The sequence below is a fragment of the Bison bison genome, unplaced genomic scaffold (assembly GCF_000754665.1).
Source record: "Bison bison bison isolate TAMUID 2011002044 unplaced genomic scaffold, Bison_UMD1.0 scf7180017864331, whole genome shotgun sequence".
In the NCBI taxonomy this organism is placed as follows: Eukaryota; Metazoa; Chordata; class Mammalia; order Artiodactyla; family Bovidae; genus Bison; species Bison bison.
Window position 1 is genome coordinate 10381511 of NW_011494903.1, and position 18864 is coordinate 10400374.

The window sequence follows — 18864 nt, forward strand, 5'->3', positions numbered from 1 at the left end:
TGCTGGTGAAGGCTGTCTGAAGTTACAGACATGGTAGGAATGCTGGAGCTGAAGGCTGGCTGCCTACTCAAAAAGGAAGGTCTTTGACAGAAGTGAAACTGTATAGCCTCAGCCTTTGAAACGTGCTCTTGCTTCTGAATCATAGGAACTGAACTCACAAGATACTAATGTACAGAATGCCAGCTTACTACTCTGTAATGATAAGCTACACCCTTCCAGTGACTGCCCAGAGTGTTCACCGTTCAGAGAACTCTCTCCTAAGAATTACAGTCCACAGAAACCTTTGTAGTCACTCTAACTTCATTTGTTGAACTCAAATGAGAATAAAGGAAAAGAAGGCACTGATGTTTGGAATTCCATGAGGGCAGCTAGATCTACAAAACCACAGAGGTGGTCCAGGACCAGTTAGTTCACAAACAAGCATTTCAAGAGAGTGCTGCAATGCAGGACGACCAGGTGGTACAGTACAGTCCCACAGTTAGTATTTTCACACATGATCCTCAGGTATCTTGAGCATTTCTGAAAGATGTCTAACAAAAATTTCCTGTTTTATGAAAATGCTTTCTATTAAGTTTGGTAAGTGAGAAATCTTATACTAAGAAATATACTATAAACTATTTTCAGTGTGATGCATATACTGTCAGCAATCTGGGGCCACTACTACTAAAATGAAGATTTGGAGAGAAGATCATATAACAAGTGAAGGCCTTTGACTAAGAGTTTCCAGGGAACCTAGAAGACAAAGATAAGATGTCTACAAAAAAATTTCTAGATTAAAAAAAATTTCCCCCTAGATACTGAGAAATATATACTTGTCAGTTACCAAAGTTATGGCCTAATCTAATATTTAAGTCACATTTTTCAAAAAGCTGCTCAAAATCCCATGCTTGAGTGATATTTGTACATAATTCAAAGCACTGTACTGTGGTATTCCTCATTGGTACTTAGAATAGAAATGATGGATGTCTTGATAAACTAAGTACCTTCCTATTTGAAATGTGCAGAGACATAATTTACTAAGTTGGTTCCACTTAACAAGTAGGAACTGAATTTTATTCTTCAAAGAGAATTACAGAGCATGAGAACAATGTCAATGTTCTTAAAAAGGAAACTGATGCCCTTTCATTCTACCTGAGTTAAAAACAACTTCAGACGAACTTAAAGACGAACTTCATCTGAGTTCATAGGACCCATAATAAATGACTATTAAACCAGACTTACAAGATCAATGCTAGGAACACCCCAAGACCAAATACAATTAATTAGTTCTATAGTTTGGTTTTAAATCTTTAAAATCTTAACACACTTTTTAATTTATTTTAGCAGGCAAAATAATTTACTTATAAAAGCAACCTCACTTACAGAACTGTAATAAAATTTTTTCAACACTGAAAAATAAATAGCACTTTTTGCAATTCTGATTTTACAGGGAAATTACACTTTCTGGCATACAATGTTCTATCAAAATGGAAGGCTAAATCACTTTGCTTTGCTTTTCACACAGAAATAAGCACTTATACTTATCAGTCTTGGGAAATCAACTTAGGGACAAGAAAGGTTTGCTGTAAAATACAATCATTGGAAAAAGGGGATCTGGTGCCATCTACTGACTGGCAATGGCAACATGACCTTGGGTATTAAGTCAGGAAACACTAATTTCAGCTACATGCAACCCAAAAGAAACACCTGTGCAAGTCCTGAAAGATACGTGCAAAAATTAAAACGACTGCTGTGCTAAAAAAGTGAGGACTGAATGGGTTTTTTTTCTTTAAATGACATCCTATTTTTTAAAGGAAACCAAGAAGGCAGTTTAAAAATGATTACTGAACATGAGGAATACTGAAGAGAGGAAGACATTGGCAAATAATGTAAACAAAAAGTTTCATGATCAAGAGTACCTTAGGGAGGCTCTCCTACTAATGGAGAGGCAGGTGGAAGGCAGTTACATCCTTGGGTATTTATGATATCAGAATCAAGGACTCAAGTTTTTCCCTACTATTTACATAAAAAGCTGGTTTATTTGAAAAAATTATCAACCAAGACTGCCAATGAAGTGGCATTTAGGAACTATAAGGATATTTGACTCCCATACTCACCATCTGGAGGAATAAAAACCCTGGGGGATTTTATTGATTAGCAAAGAAAAGTTACTTTTTGTTTAATTGAATTTACTCAAATAGACCTCCTTAATACCAACAATGTTGAAAGCATTCCGTAAAAGCTGGGCCAGATCCTGGAAACACTCATGGACTGTCAAGTTTATCTATTTACTTTTTTTCAGTAGTAGCTTGAGAATGTTACCTTCCTGTAAGGCCAGGATGCCCTGAGTACTAATAGTACACTTAAACATGTTTGTGGTTCTCCTTTCTTTCATAACATGTCTCACAATCCTTAATATGTTTCTTAGCTGTCCACCAGGAGGGCAGGGGCCTTGTCTATTCTGTTTGTAACCATATAATCAGCACTAAATTATGACCAGCACATGCATGAGTTCAAAAAATGTCCGTTGGCTGAATGAATGAATAAATGAATGAATGAATCTCATATAGTCCAACCGACCTAAGCAGAAGAGGGGAAAAGAGGAAAAACCCATCACAAAAGTGAAGATGACTGATGGATAGGAAGAAAGATGAGCATAAGATCCATCACTTGGGGGTAAGCTTGATGCCAAAAAAATCTGCCATCATTCAACAACTGGTGATATCTGTTTGGAGATTCAAAATACCTGAAAAATTTTAAATGGAAAGTTATTCAATACTATTAAGGTATTCTCTGGAAGACTCATTTGAAAATCAGTTAATGAAAACCCTGTTACTCCATCAAGCTGTAACAGGAGTCTAGTGCTGTGATGCTTCAAGGTGCAGTAGACTCTGCTGAATACATCAGGTGAATGTCTAGAGCCCCGTAGAGGGAGCGCAGCACACTGAGGACTTTTTCTTGAATGGTTTCAACTTGCTCAGAAGGACAGTAATCATCCAGACTTGACCTGGAACCGAGAAAAGAAAGAGAAAGGAAAGAAAAGAAAAATATACATAAGTAGAATGAGATCATACTGGGCAGTGAGGAAAAGCCTGTGTGTATTGAATTCAATGTAAAGTAAAAATGAAGCTGTATTCAATTCTGGAATAATAATAGTTGAAAGCTACTAAACCTTTACTATATGTCAGGTGCATTACATGTTTTATGTTCTTTAACCTTCTCAGCAACTCTATGAAATAGATACCATCCCTTTAAAGGAGTCAAACAGAGAAGGATTAACCTGCATGGGTCACATACTGTATGTGCTGGTGATGGGATTCAACACCGTAAAGCACATTTCCAAAGCCCCAGTGCTTAATACGAGGCCCTTGTTTCCATGTGAGGGAGACGTTGCTTGGGAACACTGGTGCTAATTATGTTAGTGACTGGGCATCATGTTTCACGTTCTTTTATTATGTCTACAAACAGGAAAGAAATTATGAGGGTAGAGGCTTTCCAAATGATAAAAGGGTTCTGCCTCTATAAATAATCTGCTCACCACACAAGTGTACAAGATCATCCAAAATGAAATGTGCGGATGTGCTGGTGTTGGGATTAGTCTCCTAGGTAGTATTAAGGAGGAAAGAGCAAAGAGGTATGGGGCAGGAATCTGTATTTTGAGTCTTTCTAGAATCACTGACTACAATTTGGGTGGCACCAGCCAGTAACAATGCTGTTGAAAATTTTAGTTGAGTTAGTATCTAAAATGATTTCACAGTGCCTCCTGGTTCTAGACTAGGGTGAGGAAAGCCATTGGAAATTCCACTAGATTGGAAAACGGCATGGGAATGTTTATAGAAGGAAATGAAATTAGTTATCTAGCCCACTCCTTATTGAAGTATTTTAGACCTAAAGAAATAATCTGTAAGACTTCTGATGAGCTCATTTCATTCTATGGTGATTAGGCTATATCTGAGGCTTGACGTAAACATGTAACATGATAAATGACACAGAGCAATTTTAAATTAAATAATGTCTAACATATACATATGGATAAAGACCTTGAAGAAAGCATGATATGTAAAAGCTTAACTTATTAGCCTTAACAAACAGGGACACTTTGATGCTTTCACACAGATTTCTGGCTTCTTGAAAACAGTATTAGAGTAGCTCCTGATGGGAGCAACCCCCAGGAAGGAGTTTTGGAAATCTGCAGGTATATTTTTGTCACAATAACAATTAGGAGAGAGGGTCTGCATATTGTGTTTGCAATATGTAGGATACTACTGCAATATGAATATGAATTTTCCTGTGTCCTGCAGTTTCCAAAGTCCATGGAGCATTTAAATAAGTGAAAAATTTGGTTTTAATTTTTTGAGCCTATTTTTAATAGTTTTCTACAAATAGTCTTCTGTATTTTTGAAATGGATTAAACTAAATTTTCCAGGAATGCAGATACTCTGTGAACTGAGGGAAGATTAGACTTTAAGTTCAGAACTTTATCAAGAGCTTGCTATGACTAGAATAACCATGTTCCTATAGTAGTGCTATTCACGGTATGTGGGCAACACAACTGGCTGGATCTGTCTGCATTTTTAACTGTTACATTTAGTGACTCTTTGTAAAGATTCCAGTTTGGCATGGCATTTTAATATGTATTATTTTATCATCAATTACTCTTTCTCCTTTGTGCTATTATTTTTTTGGTGTGTGTATATATTTAATGTATATTTAAATTATATGTGTAGGTAGGTTATTGCTATAAACTAAAATGTTTATGTGCCCCCAAAATTCCTGTGTTGAAATCTAATTCCAATGTGATGATATTTGGAGGTGGGGGGGTCTTTGGAAGTGATCAAGTCAGAGGGTGGAGTCCTCATGAATGAGATTAATACCTTTATTAAAGAGACTCCAGGGAGCATCTTCACCCCTTCCTTCTACGTGAGGTTACAGAGAGAAGATGGCTGTCTATGAATCAGGAAGCAGGTCCTCACCAGACAGTGATTCTGCTGGTACTCTCATCTTGGACTTCCTAGTCTACAGGACTGTGAGAAATATCCGTTGTTTATAAGCTATTTGGTCTAAGGTATTTTTGTTATTGCAGCCGGAACGGACTAAGACAATTACATCATCCACACATTGTACATGCCATCTAAATATATTTAAGTTATATGTGTATGTGAAAGAAAGAAAGTGTAAGTCGCTCAGTTGTGTCCGACTCTTTGCAACCCCATAGACTGTATGGTACATGGAATTCTCTAGGCCACAATACTGGAGTAGCCTTTCCCTTCTCCAGAGGATCTTCCCAATCTAGGGATTATACCCAGGTCTCTGGCATTGCAGGCGGATTCTTTACCAGCTGAGCCACAAGGGAAGCCCAAGAATACTGGAGTGGGTAGCCTATTCCTTCTCCAGCAGATCTTCCTGACCCACGAATCAAACTCCTGCATTGAAGGCAGATTCTTTACCAACTGAGCTATGAGGGAAGCCCTATGTGTATGTAGATTAGATTATTTATGAATTCATTACGAATGGTAAAGAGAGTCACAAAAAAGTTGTCATAAAATAAGTAACTATAACTTGCCTGAACATTTAAAGTATTATTTTAGAAACAGTTCCATGAAGAATGAGGCCAAAGATTAATACAGAAATTTTTATTAAACTGCTATAACTATTCAGCACATTTATACATTCAAATGTAAAACATGGCAGCAGCTATTTATCTGTAGCACACAGATATTGGAATTTCTTATGTTCAACTGAATAACATCACCAACTTCAAAGACAAGATAACAGGAATTGTATGCTGTTTGCCAGCCACCACCAATAGGAAAAAGAAAATATAACACCTGAATTTTGAGCTGAGTAGGTAAAAAGTTGGTAAGAACTATTGTATTAGTAATCATTAGATTCATCTATGGAGACTTAAATTTCCTACTGCCACTGTAACAAATCACTACAAACTTAGTGACTTAAAGTAAAACAAATTCATCATCTTATAATTCTGTTGGAGGTCAGATGTCCTAAAACAAAGGTGCTGGCAGGGCTGTATTTCTTCTCTAGGCTCTAGGGAAAGAATCTGCTTCCCTGCCTCTCCAGCTTCCAGAGGCTTCCTGCACTCTTCAGTTCAAACCCCATCTTCAAAGTCCACAGTCTAGCATCCTCCATTCTCTCATTCTGACCTTCCTGACTTCCTCCTATTCAGACCTTTGTGATTACACTAGGCTCACCCAGATAATCCAGGATAATCGTTTCATTTTCAAGATCCTTAAGTTAATCATATCTGTAAAGTCCCTTTTGCCATATAAGGCATCATATTCATAAGTGCTGGAGATTAGGACGTGGACATATTTGGTGGGCCATTATTCAAGCTACTGCACTTACCTTGCAATTGTCACTAGAGTAGGTTTTGGGAAATTTTTTAGAACAGTATGCAAAGACTGAATAAGATGTTCAATTTCTTGTTCTGTGCTGATATGGTGAGGGAGTTCTGAATAATCACAGGTTAGACCAGCCTGGTGAACCTGAAAATAAGACAATTAAAAATTACATGGTAATGTTGTTGTCTTTAGAAGACTCGTTAACCATTAATGGCCTTGATGACTAAATTTTTAATATTTTTGTGGATTAGGATTGCTTTTTCCTTAACAATTTCCATGCCACAGAAGTTATCTGTTCTCTGATGTTTTGGAAGAACTGGCCTGTACACCTGTTTGGGCCTGATGCCTTTTCTAGGAACAATTTTAAAATTTATTTTATAATTGTAGATTCACTCTGTTTCTGTCTTTACTTGAGTCTATTTTGACAATTTACATTTTCTATCAAGTTATTCATTTTACTTAGATTTTAAAAGTCTATACATAGTATTCTCACATTTCCTTTCTTTCAAGAAATTATTTTACTTTTTAAATACATCCAACAAGTACTACATTTAAAGCTTCAAGAGGATACAAGATGAAAGTCTTTCTCCTACCTTATTGAACCTATTGTTTCGAGTTTCTATGCTTTATGTATAACCATATATACTGATATACATGTGTTTTAAATGTAAATGGTGTTTCAGTCTTAGCACTAAATTAAATATGCCTGAAAGCAAGAAATGGCCCACAGGCTGACATTTTGCAGCCCCTGCTTTAAACTTTTAAAAAGTGGAATTCAAATGTATTATAGTTTTGTCTAGGGTACATAAGTGCAAAGCATGGGAAAAACCCACTAATTTACTTTATTACTGGAGGCTCTGGATACACATCAAAGATTTAACTGGCAATGATTGGTCAATACACTAAAAAGAGAGACTTTGCATTTTCTACTAAAATGATCAAAATACTTAGTGTTCTAATCCTGCAGCTATGGGTATATCGCATCTGGCTACATAATCTGCTACCAGGCCTACGCCATCCTTTTTCTCAACAAACAGTGTACAAAACTCTTGCCCCCTCACCAGAAAATTCAGATGCAAAGTAATGACTAAAGTAGACCTTCATGAAGATACTTTCAATAATATCATATGAGCTCAAAGCACTTTTAAACCCTGAGTCTTCTATCATTTTTAAAGTTTGCCATTAAAAAAAAAGGGCGAGCTTTGAGTTAGCTCTGATTTAACCAAATAGTCTTTTGCTGGTATTTTCTATTCCTACAAAACTAGCATTAAATCAATACATAAACTTCAGTTCAAATAAGGTGGTTTGATTATATACCACAACTAAACAAAACACTAAAGTAAAACCACAATTTATTAAATAAACACTACAAGTAAAAGAAGCAGAACTGGTGGTCTCAGCTCTGGCACAAAATTTGAGAAAAGGGCACCTGAATTTCAAATGGGAAAATTTATACTCAGATATTGCAAAATGATATAAAAATAAAGAAATTATCATTAAGGGCATCTTCTTTTAAAATAGTATTCAGGGAGCCGGTGAGGCATTCTGCTCAGATTTGCTGTGCAAAGTTATACAGCTAATATAGTTAAGATGTGCTGGCCACAATGCCTTCTTTTGTCTGTTTGGTTTTTTAACCAGAAAAGTTTTCAGAGAGGAAAGAAAGAAATGTGAAAGGAGCATAAAAATGAACAAATAAAGAATGAGCAAATTTAGAAACTGTATACTTTCTTTTCTCTGGCAAAGGGATATCTGATCATAGACAAAATTAAAAAGCCCACAGCATCACTTCTCAGCCTTTTGGCTAAGATCAAGTGTAAAAAGTCAACAGCACTTTTACTTCATATATAAAATTAGCAAAAGCATGTTTTTCCTGGAAAGCTTTTCCAGTATTCTGACTTCTAAAAAGTATATATTTTTTCCACAAAAAAAAAAATGTCCATTCATACTTTCCAGGAATACAAATAAAAGTGAATCACTTTAACAGAGGGCACATTTTTCTAGCCACAAAAGTACCTTTCTTAAAGGGTCAATTTTATACTTCAATATAAACATTTACCATTTCATAGTCCGGTGCTTCCATCCGTTTTTTCAAACTCTGTACCAGTGGAACTAGTAATTCCATTCTGGAAAAAAGAACCCCTCAATTAAACATTACACCACCTCAAAACTAAAATGACAGTAGCAAATGATATATTACCCTTAAAATTTACCATTAACAATAAGTTTTATATGATGTTTTGGAAATGAAAGATAAGAGTTGTTCAAATATCATCTTAAAATATTAAGAAATAAATGTTCCCTGCTGTTTTCTTACTTAAAAGATTACAGACTGTAATGAAGATTGAAAATTAACACTCAAGAAACTTGAGATTTTCCTCTTTAAGAACGAAAACTCTACCATGACTTAATTATTTTGATCAGCAGTAAGTGTTTAGCGTACCATGATGAAGAGTTTCCCAAAAACTGAGAAAAAAATGCAGGACATATTTATTCACATATACAATTATAACTGGTAAAGTTCTATACCATTTGATATAATAACAATGGTGCTTTTAAGTTATTTAATATAGGTGGAACTCTTTGGAAGCCTTGATTAATTAATGTTTCGAGTATTTTAACGCCTCCTCTACCAATACCCACTCATCTGTTGGGAGGGAAAAAGTAAACAAAAATGGAGGTATGGAGGCCTGTCTACCCACTGATCCTGTTACTTCTTCCTTCTTATTAACGACACTTTCTGGGGTTCTGGACCCTAGTCACCCACCTCTTCTACTTCCTTAGGAACAGTGAAGACTTGTTCATGCTGAGGGTATGACCCTTTTGGGGGCATGCTAAGTTTGGGGAGACTTTTCTTGCTATCTTACTTTTCCTTTGTTTTTTCTTCATGTCTGTAACAGAACTGCCTGCAGGTGGTGAAGAGCTAAGCGTGCTCAGCAGATGGGTGGGTTTCAGTGGAAGGTGGCTCCATCTGTGGGCTAGATTCAGGATTCTAAAGTTGTCTATTTTGTTTGATTTAAGCTTAAGTTTGGCTTGAGACTTCACAAAATCACAGAATAGTAGGTACACAAAATATTTCTGGGGAGAATCATGTTCTGAGACTTATTTCTATCACTCCCTCTTCCAACATAATTTCAAAGAGGGGGAATCATTTTTAGATTTAGTTCCCTCTACTAAAGAGAAAAAACTAACTTATGTTAAAGTGCCTAATTAGTAGTTACTGATAGGATTAATATTATGATGGTTTATTCTTCTATACCACTGCTTTCCTTAATGACAATAAAGTTCTATATTTATATTTCAGGGATGTTTCTGAACACTTTATTTTAAAGTGAAAACTGCACTGAATATTTTGAATAGGTAATACACATAGCGAAAGATACGAATTTTTAAAAAGCAATTTATCTAGCAAATTTAGCAATATATCTAGGACTAAAATACAGTAGAGTTGAAGAAAAAAAAAATTTGAGAGTCTTACCCAGGGTTTGAAGCCCATTTCTGTACAGTTTCTTCATCATCGCTATCACACAAATCAGCAAAAGCAGCTTCTAAATCTTCTAATTGATGAATTCGATTATCAACACAATCTACCAAATCTTCCTTTAAGCACATTGAAAAGCTGAGATTATATAGTTACTTTCAAAAAATAAGTGAAATCCCATTACAATGAAAATTTCAATTCAATCAGTTAACACATGATTTTCAAGTACTAACCATGGGTTTCCCCAAGAAACACATATCAAGATTTGGGGCTGTTGTTTGAGAGTACTCTAATATCATCTAAGATATTATTAGCTATGTGATAGATTGTTGTTGTTTAGTCACCAAGTTGCATCGAGCTCTTTTGTCACGCCCTGGACTGTAGCCAGCCAGGTCCCTCTGTCCATGGGATTTCCCAGGCAAGAATACTGGAGTGGGTTGCCGTTCCCTTCTCCAGGGGATCTTGTGGACCCAGGGATCAAACCTGTGTCTCCTGCATTGGCAGGCAGATTCTTTACCGCTAAAGGGAAGCCCTTTAGACAAGCCCAAAAGAAACGAAGGATACCTCTGTCAGGTTGCTTCCAGGCTTTTTAAATTGGTACAGCTCTTGTAAGATTTTGTACTCCTCCTGGAAACCAAAACAAAGAATCCATATAGAAGAAAAAAGATAAATTTTTCAATGATATACTTTAAGTAAAAAATGACATTGATACAAGAATATCTTAGATAATCATTTAAAGGTAAGTCTGGGAAATCAGGGAATAATGTAATTCATTATTTCATTGTAAATATTATCCCTTCTTTAGGGTAACTATTCATCTGGGCATGATAACAATGTATAAATATTAATTATGGAAGACTTAATGGCCAATAGGTAATGAATGAAAATGTTTCTAATACTGTTCTACTCTATAAATGGATACATCCTAACATCTAAACAGATTTTAGCTATGTATAGGAAATACAATCATTTCTCAGCCTTTTGGCTAAGATCAAGTGTACAGGAAATATATGTATCTTTGTAACAACAAAACAAAACTCTCCACATTCACTTTGCGGTCCATTCCCTAGCCACAGGAGAGAAGGCTAGAGTACAAACAGATACAATGGGAGGATTTCGCAGGAGAATGTCTGTCCTCATTTAGCACATCCAGGCAGCCCCATTAGAGGCAGGTCTACCTGGCCCCATTTAGGAGCATTGTCAGGAAGGGTCTATAGGCAAGATCTAAAATTCCTTAAGCACAGTGCTGTGCACGATCCTCATATAACAATTCTGTGACTGGGTATGATTATTATTTTGATTTTATACTTGAAGAAATCATGGATCCGAAAGGTTAAGTAACTTTTCCAAGGTCATGCAGCTAATAAGCAGTACAAGTAACAAACAGAACTTAGATCTTTCTGACTACCAAACATGTTCTTTAAAAAAAAATAGCTATTATAAGTATAATACATGCTCTTCAAAAAGTTCAAAAGCACCAAAGGGTGTAAAGGACACAAAATTCCCACTTTCCCAGGTTTCCTTATAGCCCTGGAAAAGAAGTAACTGCCATTAAGTCACTTATGTAACCTTTTAGAAATTCCCATTACAAATATTTGGTGCGTATACTTGTAGGATAAATTCATAAAGTCAGGTTTTTTAGCTTCCAGGTATGCCCATTCTCATGTTTTCTAAACATCTCTAAAGTCATTTTATAATTCTGAACGCTGGAAGTTATAGTTACTGGTACATTCACAATAGCAGGAAAGAAACAGAGGGCAATTTTTCTCTCTTATTTGCAAGTTGGGAGGGCACTCAAGGTCCCCCTACTCTTGCTCCAGGTTACACTACAGTTGCCCTCTGAACAACATGGGTTTGAAACACACAGGACCATTTATACATGGATATTTTTCAGTATAGAGGAAAAGATTTTTGAGCTTCACAACGATTTGAAAAAAAATCTGCAGATCAACTGTACAGCCTAGAAATATTGCAAAAATTAAGAAAAAGTTAGGTATGTCATGAATGAATAAAATGTATGTAGATACTAACCTATCCTTACATAGGCATAAGATGAATGATATTTAATATAAAATTACTAATATGTTAGTTTTCCTATCACTTTATAACTTGGCTTTCAAAGAATTACATTTTAAGGAATACATGCCTCTCTAACTGGAGAAACTGCATATCGACTTATCACAGGTAAGTGGTATTGAAAACTATATAACAACATTTCTAATACTGTATTATGAATATGACCATAATATGCTGTAAAATTTTTATAATGATTCATTCATTAGTGTACAGACTAGGCTACCATGAAGTAATTGTATTGATTATATTAGGCTACCTAAAACAATCACATTGCTGCTTCCTTGTTATCAATGCATGAATCACTGTAACTGTAAATAAATGACTTCATCACATCTTTTCATCTTTGACATCTGGTGTTAGTAATATATGTAGCAGTGTTTCATATCATATAAGACACTCATATAGGTTCATCTTTAAACACGACATAGATGTATAGTACTGATAAATACAGTACAGTACTATAAATGTATTTTCCTTATGATTTTCTCAACCTTTTCTCTACCTTAAGAATACAGTATATGATACATATAATATACAAAATATGCGTTAATTTACTGTTTACATTATCAATAAGGCTCTGATCATTAGCAAGCTATCAGTTATATTTGGGGGAAGTCAAAAGTTATATCTGGATTTTGACTGCACATTTTTAAAACACCACATTTACCTGAGTGAACATTTCTTTGAAGGGATTCTTGACTGAAAAAAAATCTAAGTCAATATCTAAAACAAATGCATCCCTTTTCTCTAAAATTTCCAGAATCTCTCCGGTGCTAACTGCAGTCTGGCATTCGTGGCTTTCAGAAGAACATGAACATGATGGTTGTAGGCAAGTGTGGTCCCTTGTCTGTGTCACTGTGTCCTTTCCCAGTCCTTCTGAACAAGAGTCACCATTAGCAGAGGCAGTGTTCTCTGAGTCCTCCAGGGCTAGCTTTGGCTTCTTAGCAGAAGACACTGCATCATTCTCTCCTTGACTGTGACAGAGTTTATAAGGTTTTACCATAATTACATCCAATTGTAAAGGTTTTGGGTTCTCCAGCAGGTCTTCAGTTACATAAAGACCATCACTTAGGAAGTAATGATCTGTACTTGTAACCCTGGATTAAAGGAAAAAAATTACTTTCAAGACAAATGGACAAATTAGCTGGCAACATATAGACTTTCAGAAATACAAAAAAGGACATACTTGACAAAAACTGACAGGTGTCTCTAATATTTGTAATTTCTGGAAACAGGGTTCTCAAATTTCTAGCTAGGCACACAACTGCCCAAAGACCATATTTTGTAGCCTACTGTGCAGCTAGGTGGCTCAGATGGTAAAGAATCTGCCTGCAATGTGGGAGACCCGGGTTTGATCCCTGGGTCAGGGTTTGATCCCCTGGATTAGGAAACGCCAACCCACTCCAGTATTCTTGCTTGGAAAACTCCACGACAGTATAGTCCATGGGGTCGCAAACAGTTGGGCACAACTGAGGCGACTGAGCACGCACTCACACCATTGTTCAGCTAGGTGTGGCCAGCTGACTCAGTTCTGCTTGAAAGTCGTGAGTGGAAGAGAAGCGTGGAGAGCACTGCCACGTGAACACGGTGGCAGCAAACCCCACCTGGACTCTGAGTTCAGAGGCCACACTCTACAGAAGGTGGAGCAAAAAGACAGAAATTATTTGGGGTTTAACTGAAGGGCTGCCGTAGTGGCCCTGGACTGCACATGGTAAACTCTAACTGGAGAAAAGAAATGAAAGATCCTGTTTAGCCAGTGCTTTAGATCTCTGTCATACCAGCTGGAACTGCATCCAAAAAAATCACTTGAGAGAAAAATTATACCTGGGAATAATATCTTTTGGTAGAAACTCCCTCTGACATATTTCAAAGCCTTATTAAATTTCAAATAACTGTAATATTTTAATATGTAAAGCAACTTAAAAAAATCTTGTGCAGCATTTTACAAGTTACAGATTGTTGATTTTAGACATAACAGCATGTTCTTAGCTTTTCAACTGTACTATGCCTTCGTAAGTACTTTGAACAGTGACACCAAATGGTTCTTCTGGGGTAGGACCTATCCAATTTAGAATGATGGTATTAATATTTATTTCTCATCCACCCCTCTTCAGCATATACTGCCTTATATTTAAAAAGATATAACGTCCTAAAAAAAAATAACGACATAATAAAACCAATATTCAAGCTTATTAATAACTGTACCGCCCTAAGATTCCCAGGTGGCACTAGCAGGAAAAGAACACGCCTGCCAATGCAGGAGCCATAAGACACATGGGTTCGATCCCTGAGTTGGAAGGATCCCCTAGAGAAGGGCATGGCAACCCACTTCAGTATTCTTATCTGGAGAATCCCTTGGACAGAGGAGCCTGGTGGGCTACAGTCCATAGGGCTGCAAAGAGTTGGACACGACCAAGGTGATTTAGCACACATGCACCACCCTAAGAAAGACCAATGCTGTATCCACCAACCTAAATGGGTATTTTTCTTTAATAAGGAATATCTTACTTTGCTCATCACACACATACATCTCAGGCTGCATACCTGTATGTGTGTCTCTTCCATACATTTTTACTTGCAGGATTAACTAAAATCATGATAATCAACATCATCCTAATATTATTGTTACACATTGAATTTCAAATGTCTGTTTCAGATTGCTGAGATTTGACTTTGCAGAAACCTGTTACAGGTTAAATAAGGCCTACTCATTGAAGTACTCAATAAAAACCCTAACACTATTTCATATAAGCCAGTATTATGTATAACTTTTATTATCAATATCACTAAGAATAAATCAGATAAATAAATCAAATAAAAAGTATCATTTTCATTGAGAAAGCCTGCATTTCATTTTCAATGTATTACCATTTCCTCCTACTATCCTCTAGGTTCTAGAAGTTATGATTCCACTGCTTAAAACATTCACTCCATAACAAGAGAATTTAGAAAGCCAAGAACATTCTGGTATTTCTAAAGATATTACAGTATCACAAGAAACACAAAACACTGGTTAAACAGCTTACACAACAGAAATAGTTGTGCATAAAACTCAAGTCAAAGGATGCTGTTATTTATTTATTTATTTTATTTATTTTTTTTAGGATGCTGTTATTTAATTTAGATTAAATAATTATCGAAAGCTAATCATATTGATAAAATTAAAACGCTGAATCGACTTTTAAGCCATTGAATGTAAGAAATCAAAATGAGATTAATTTTGCTTTTTCAATGCTAATTGTTAAATTCAGCCAACAACATGTACATTGGAAGGAACTAATAAAATGTATTATTAAATACATTTCTATAAGGTACACCAATGATTTAATGGAGTTAGTTATCAACAGAGTCAGGGTTCCAGAGGATGAAGATCATTTTATTCAAAAATCAACTTGACCAGCAACAAAATATGAACGGTGTGTGAAAAAGAGACTGGAAAACTTGTTCCTGGTGTTTCGAGAACTCTTTTTGGAAAAGTTGTGGGCTAATCTGACCCCAATTGTTTGTAGAGATGCTTATAAGTTATTACAGGGATTCCAAAACGAGATAGAAGTATCCACTCCCTTTCATACACGTGAATATGAGGAAATTACCTGATTGTTGTGGTAGAAGTGTCTTTGCCTACTAAAAAGTGATGCCTGCCCTCTCTGATTTGCTGAGCCCATGTGGGATGAAGCCATACTACATGAGAAAAATGGCCAGCATAAACTGCAGGCATAATCCAATTCTCAATACTTAATTCTCTGGAAAAGAAACAGAGAGGAAGTATAAAAACTATTAGTGAGTGGGTTTTTCCAAATGTAATTTCATTCACAAGAATATTTTAAGATAGCAGGTTTCAAAGCGTGGTCCAAGGGCCCTTACAGGGTTTCCCGGACCTTTTCAGTGTGACCACTAGACCAAACTATTTTCCTAATAACACCAAGGCATTACTTCTCTTTTTCACTGTATTGACATATATGCTGACAGTACAAAACAATGGTGGTTGATGTTCTAAGATTAATCAAGGCAAAGGCACCAAACTCTACTAGCTGTCACTGTACTCATCAATACCAAGCACCAGTGCCCCACATTCCCATCCAGTTTTGCATGAGCATGTCTTTCATGATTTTATTAAATCTTGATCCTGAGCATACATTTTAAAGTAATCTGTGTGCCAAAACAGGAAGAACACTGAAAGCACTTCTGCAATATACTTTGAAATACCATGGTTGTCTCAAGGGAAAGCACTTGTAAGTGAATTGCAAGCTGAACACCATTTTTCTTGCAAGGAAGACTGATTGATAAACCACAGTTGATCAGGCTTGAATGTGAATTGCTGGATTCTACACTTCAACTAAGCTTTAAGGAATGAACATTTGTGAAGTTTTGGTACAGTACTAAAGAATATTCACAATTAGCTGGGCTTCCCTGGTGGCTCAGATGGTAAAGAATCTGCCTGCAATTCGGGAGACCTGGGTTCGATCCCTGGGTTGGGAAGATCCCCTGGAGGAGGGCATGGCAGCCCACTCCAGTATTCTTGCCTGGAGAATCCCCATGGACAGAGAGCTTGGCAGGCTACAGTCCACGGGGTTGCAAAGAGTCGGACATGCCTGAGCAACTAAACACACACAACAGCTGGAAAGGCTATCAAAATACTTGTGAATTTTCTTCATACACTTCCACCAAAACAATATATGGTAACAGACTGAATGCAGAATCTTGAGTATTTAGCTGTTTTCTATAAAGGCAAGTATTAAAAAGATCTGCAAACTATGGCTGATTAATGTTGAAGTGTGACAGAACACAACAAAATTCTATAAAGCAATTATCCTTCAATTAAAAAATAAATAAATTTTAAAAATTATTAAAAAAAAAGATTTGCAAAAATTTAGTTACCCTGATCGCCTTTGCTTTAGAAAATATGTTTGTCTTTCATAAAAATATTTATGCTAACATATAAAGGTCTATTATTTTGAAATGAATTAACATTAAAAAAATATTTTAATTTATTTATTTATTATTTATTTAGTTGCAGCACGTAGGATCTAGCTCCCTGACTAAGGATCAAACTTGGCCTCCTGCATTGGGAGTTCAGAGTCTTAGCCACTGGATCACAGGGAAGTCCCATGGAATGAATATTTTAGATGTCTCAGTTTGAATTTCAATATGGTAAATATCACTAAATATACCCCACATAAAAAAAAAACTCAAGAATTTTTAAGGGTATATAGAAATCCTGACATTAAAGGTTTTAAAACTACTATTCTATGACTAACTGTATGGTCATCATAACTGCTTCATAATTTTTTTCAATTTATAAAATATAAAACCTCTAAATATAGAAGAGAGTAAGGACAATGGTAGGGCTACCACATTTCTTTAGAGATGAATGTTCTGAGCCAGTTTTAGAGTCAACTAAAAGAAATGTAGTAGGTTAAAATTAATTCACACAAGCATCTATATTTTAGTTTTATATTATAACAAGAGAATAACTGCTATGTAATTTTTTATTTTGTAGGAGTAGGCTACACTGTAATAAACACATCAGTAAAAAGACAATGACAGGATTTCAGGGAACTTTATCATTGAAGAGTGCTTAGTAAGTCACCATTCAGTGACTATGGTTTTATATAACCGAAAGTCAATAGGATTTGTGACCTGAAAATAAAATAAATTGGGAGGTTGGAGGGATTCAATACTGGAAGAAAGGATACACAAATTTAAGATGCATTGCATATACGATTATTGAACTATGAGTTCAAGACACATTTTCCTAGGCCTCCGTATCAGACTTTTAAAGGGGAGAAGAGAGAATTAGCCCAGATAATTTCTAAAGTCTTCTACTTTTAAAATTCTATATTCTAAAGCAAAGATTGGCAAACAGTGGTTGGGGCACCTGTTTTTCCAAATAAAGTTTTATTGGAACACAGCCACTGACACTTGTTTACACAGTGTTTACAGTTAGCTGCAACAGACACCATATGGTCAGCAAGCCTAAAATATTTACTATCTGGGGAGCAAGGAAAGGGTGAAATGTATAGAGACAGTAGCATGGAAACTTAGATTACCATACATAAAATAGAGAGCCAATAGAAATTTGCTGTATGACTCACGGAACTCAAACAGTAGCTCTGTGATAATCTAGAAGGGTGGGATGGGGAGGGAGAAGGGACAGAGGTTTAAGAGGGAGGGGACATATGCATACCTATGGCAGATTCATGCTGATGTTTGGCAGAAACCAACAAAATTCTGTAAAGCAATTATCCTTCAATTAAAAAAAAATTAAAAAATATTTACTATCTGGATTGTTGAGAAAGTTTGTCCATACTTGTTCTAAATAAAATAAAAAAGGTAAACAAAACAAAAGCAAAACTCACAAGCTTAGCAAAAACTATTTCTCTTAACTGCTTATCATTCTATTGCAAAGTGTATTTCAGACACATAAAAAGGTCATTAACAAAATCACGTATTACCCGAAAAGTGTTTCCTTATCAAATACAGTGTCAGCTGGCATATCCACAGGAATAAGGAGGTCTGGATGTGAATCGAAATGCACAAAACTTATATTACTTGCAGGAAGATGCTTTGAGCCAATGGCCCGATATATAAAGGGCAGAACCTGTAAAAGATAATGTACACATTCAGAATTGGCACTGAAATCATGAGTATATACTCAACTGCAGGCTGAAAAACAAGGCTAAACATAACTTCAAAAAATTTGAAGCACATCAAGTTGTGAATAAAAAAAGCAAGAGAGTTCCAGAAAAATAACTTCTGCTTTATTGACTACGCCAAAGCCCTTGACTGTGTGGATCACAATAACTGTGGAAAATTCTTCAAGAGATGGGAATACCAGACCACCTTACCTGCCTCCTGAGAAATCTGTAGGCAGGTCAAGAAGCTAATCCCAAAGAAAGGCAATGCCAAAGAATGCTCAAACTACTGCACAATTGCACTCATCTCACACACTAGTAAAGTAATGCTCAAAAT

At 36.0% G+C, this 18864-nt stretch overlaps 1 protein-coding gene across 1 annotated transcript in view; it reads right to left on the reverse strand.

The window, feature by feature from the left end:
• Positions 1–282: 282 nt before the first annotated feature.
• The window catches only part of LOC104998581 (chromosome unknown open reading frame, human C5orf22), a 21206-nt gene continuing 2624 nt past the window's right edge, over positions 283–18864 (reverse strand). Inside the window, exons 2-9 of the mRNA XM_010853840.1 lie at positions 18348–18493; positions 15486–15635; positions 12560–12989; positions 10381–10443; positions 9814–9935; positions 8395–8461; positions 6343–6482; positions 283–2986 (exon numbers count right to left, since the gene is read on the reverse strand). Coding sequence (XP_010852142.1) covers positions 2854–2986; positions 6343–6482; positions 8395–8461; positions 9814–9935; positions 10381–10443; positions 12560–12989; positions 15486–15635; positions 18348–18493 — 1251 coding nt within the window. The 3' untranslated portion in view covers positions 283–2853. The remainder of the gene's footprint in view (positions 2987–6342; positions 6483–8394; positions 8462–9813; positions 9936–10380; positions 10444–12559; positions 12990–15485; positions 15636–18347; positions 18494–18864) is intronic.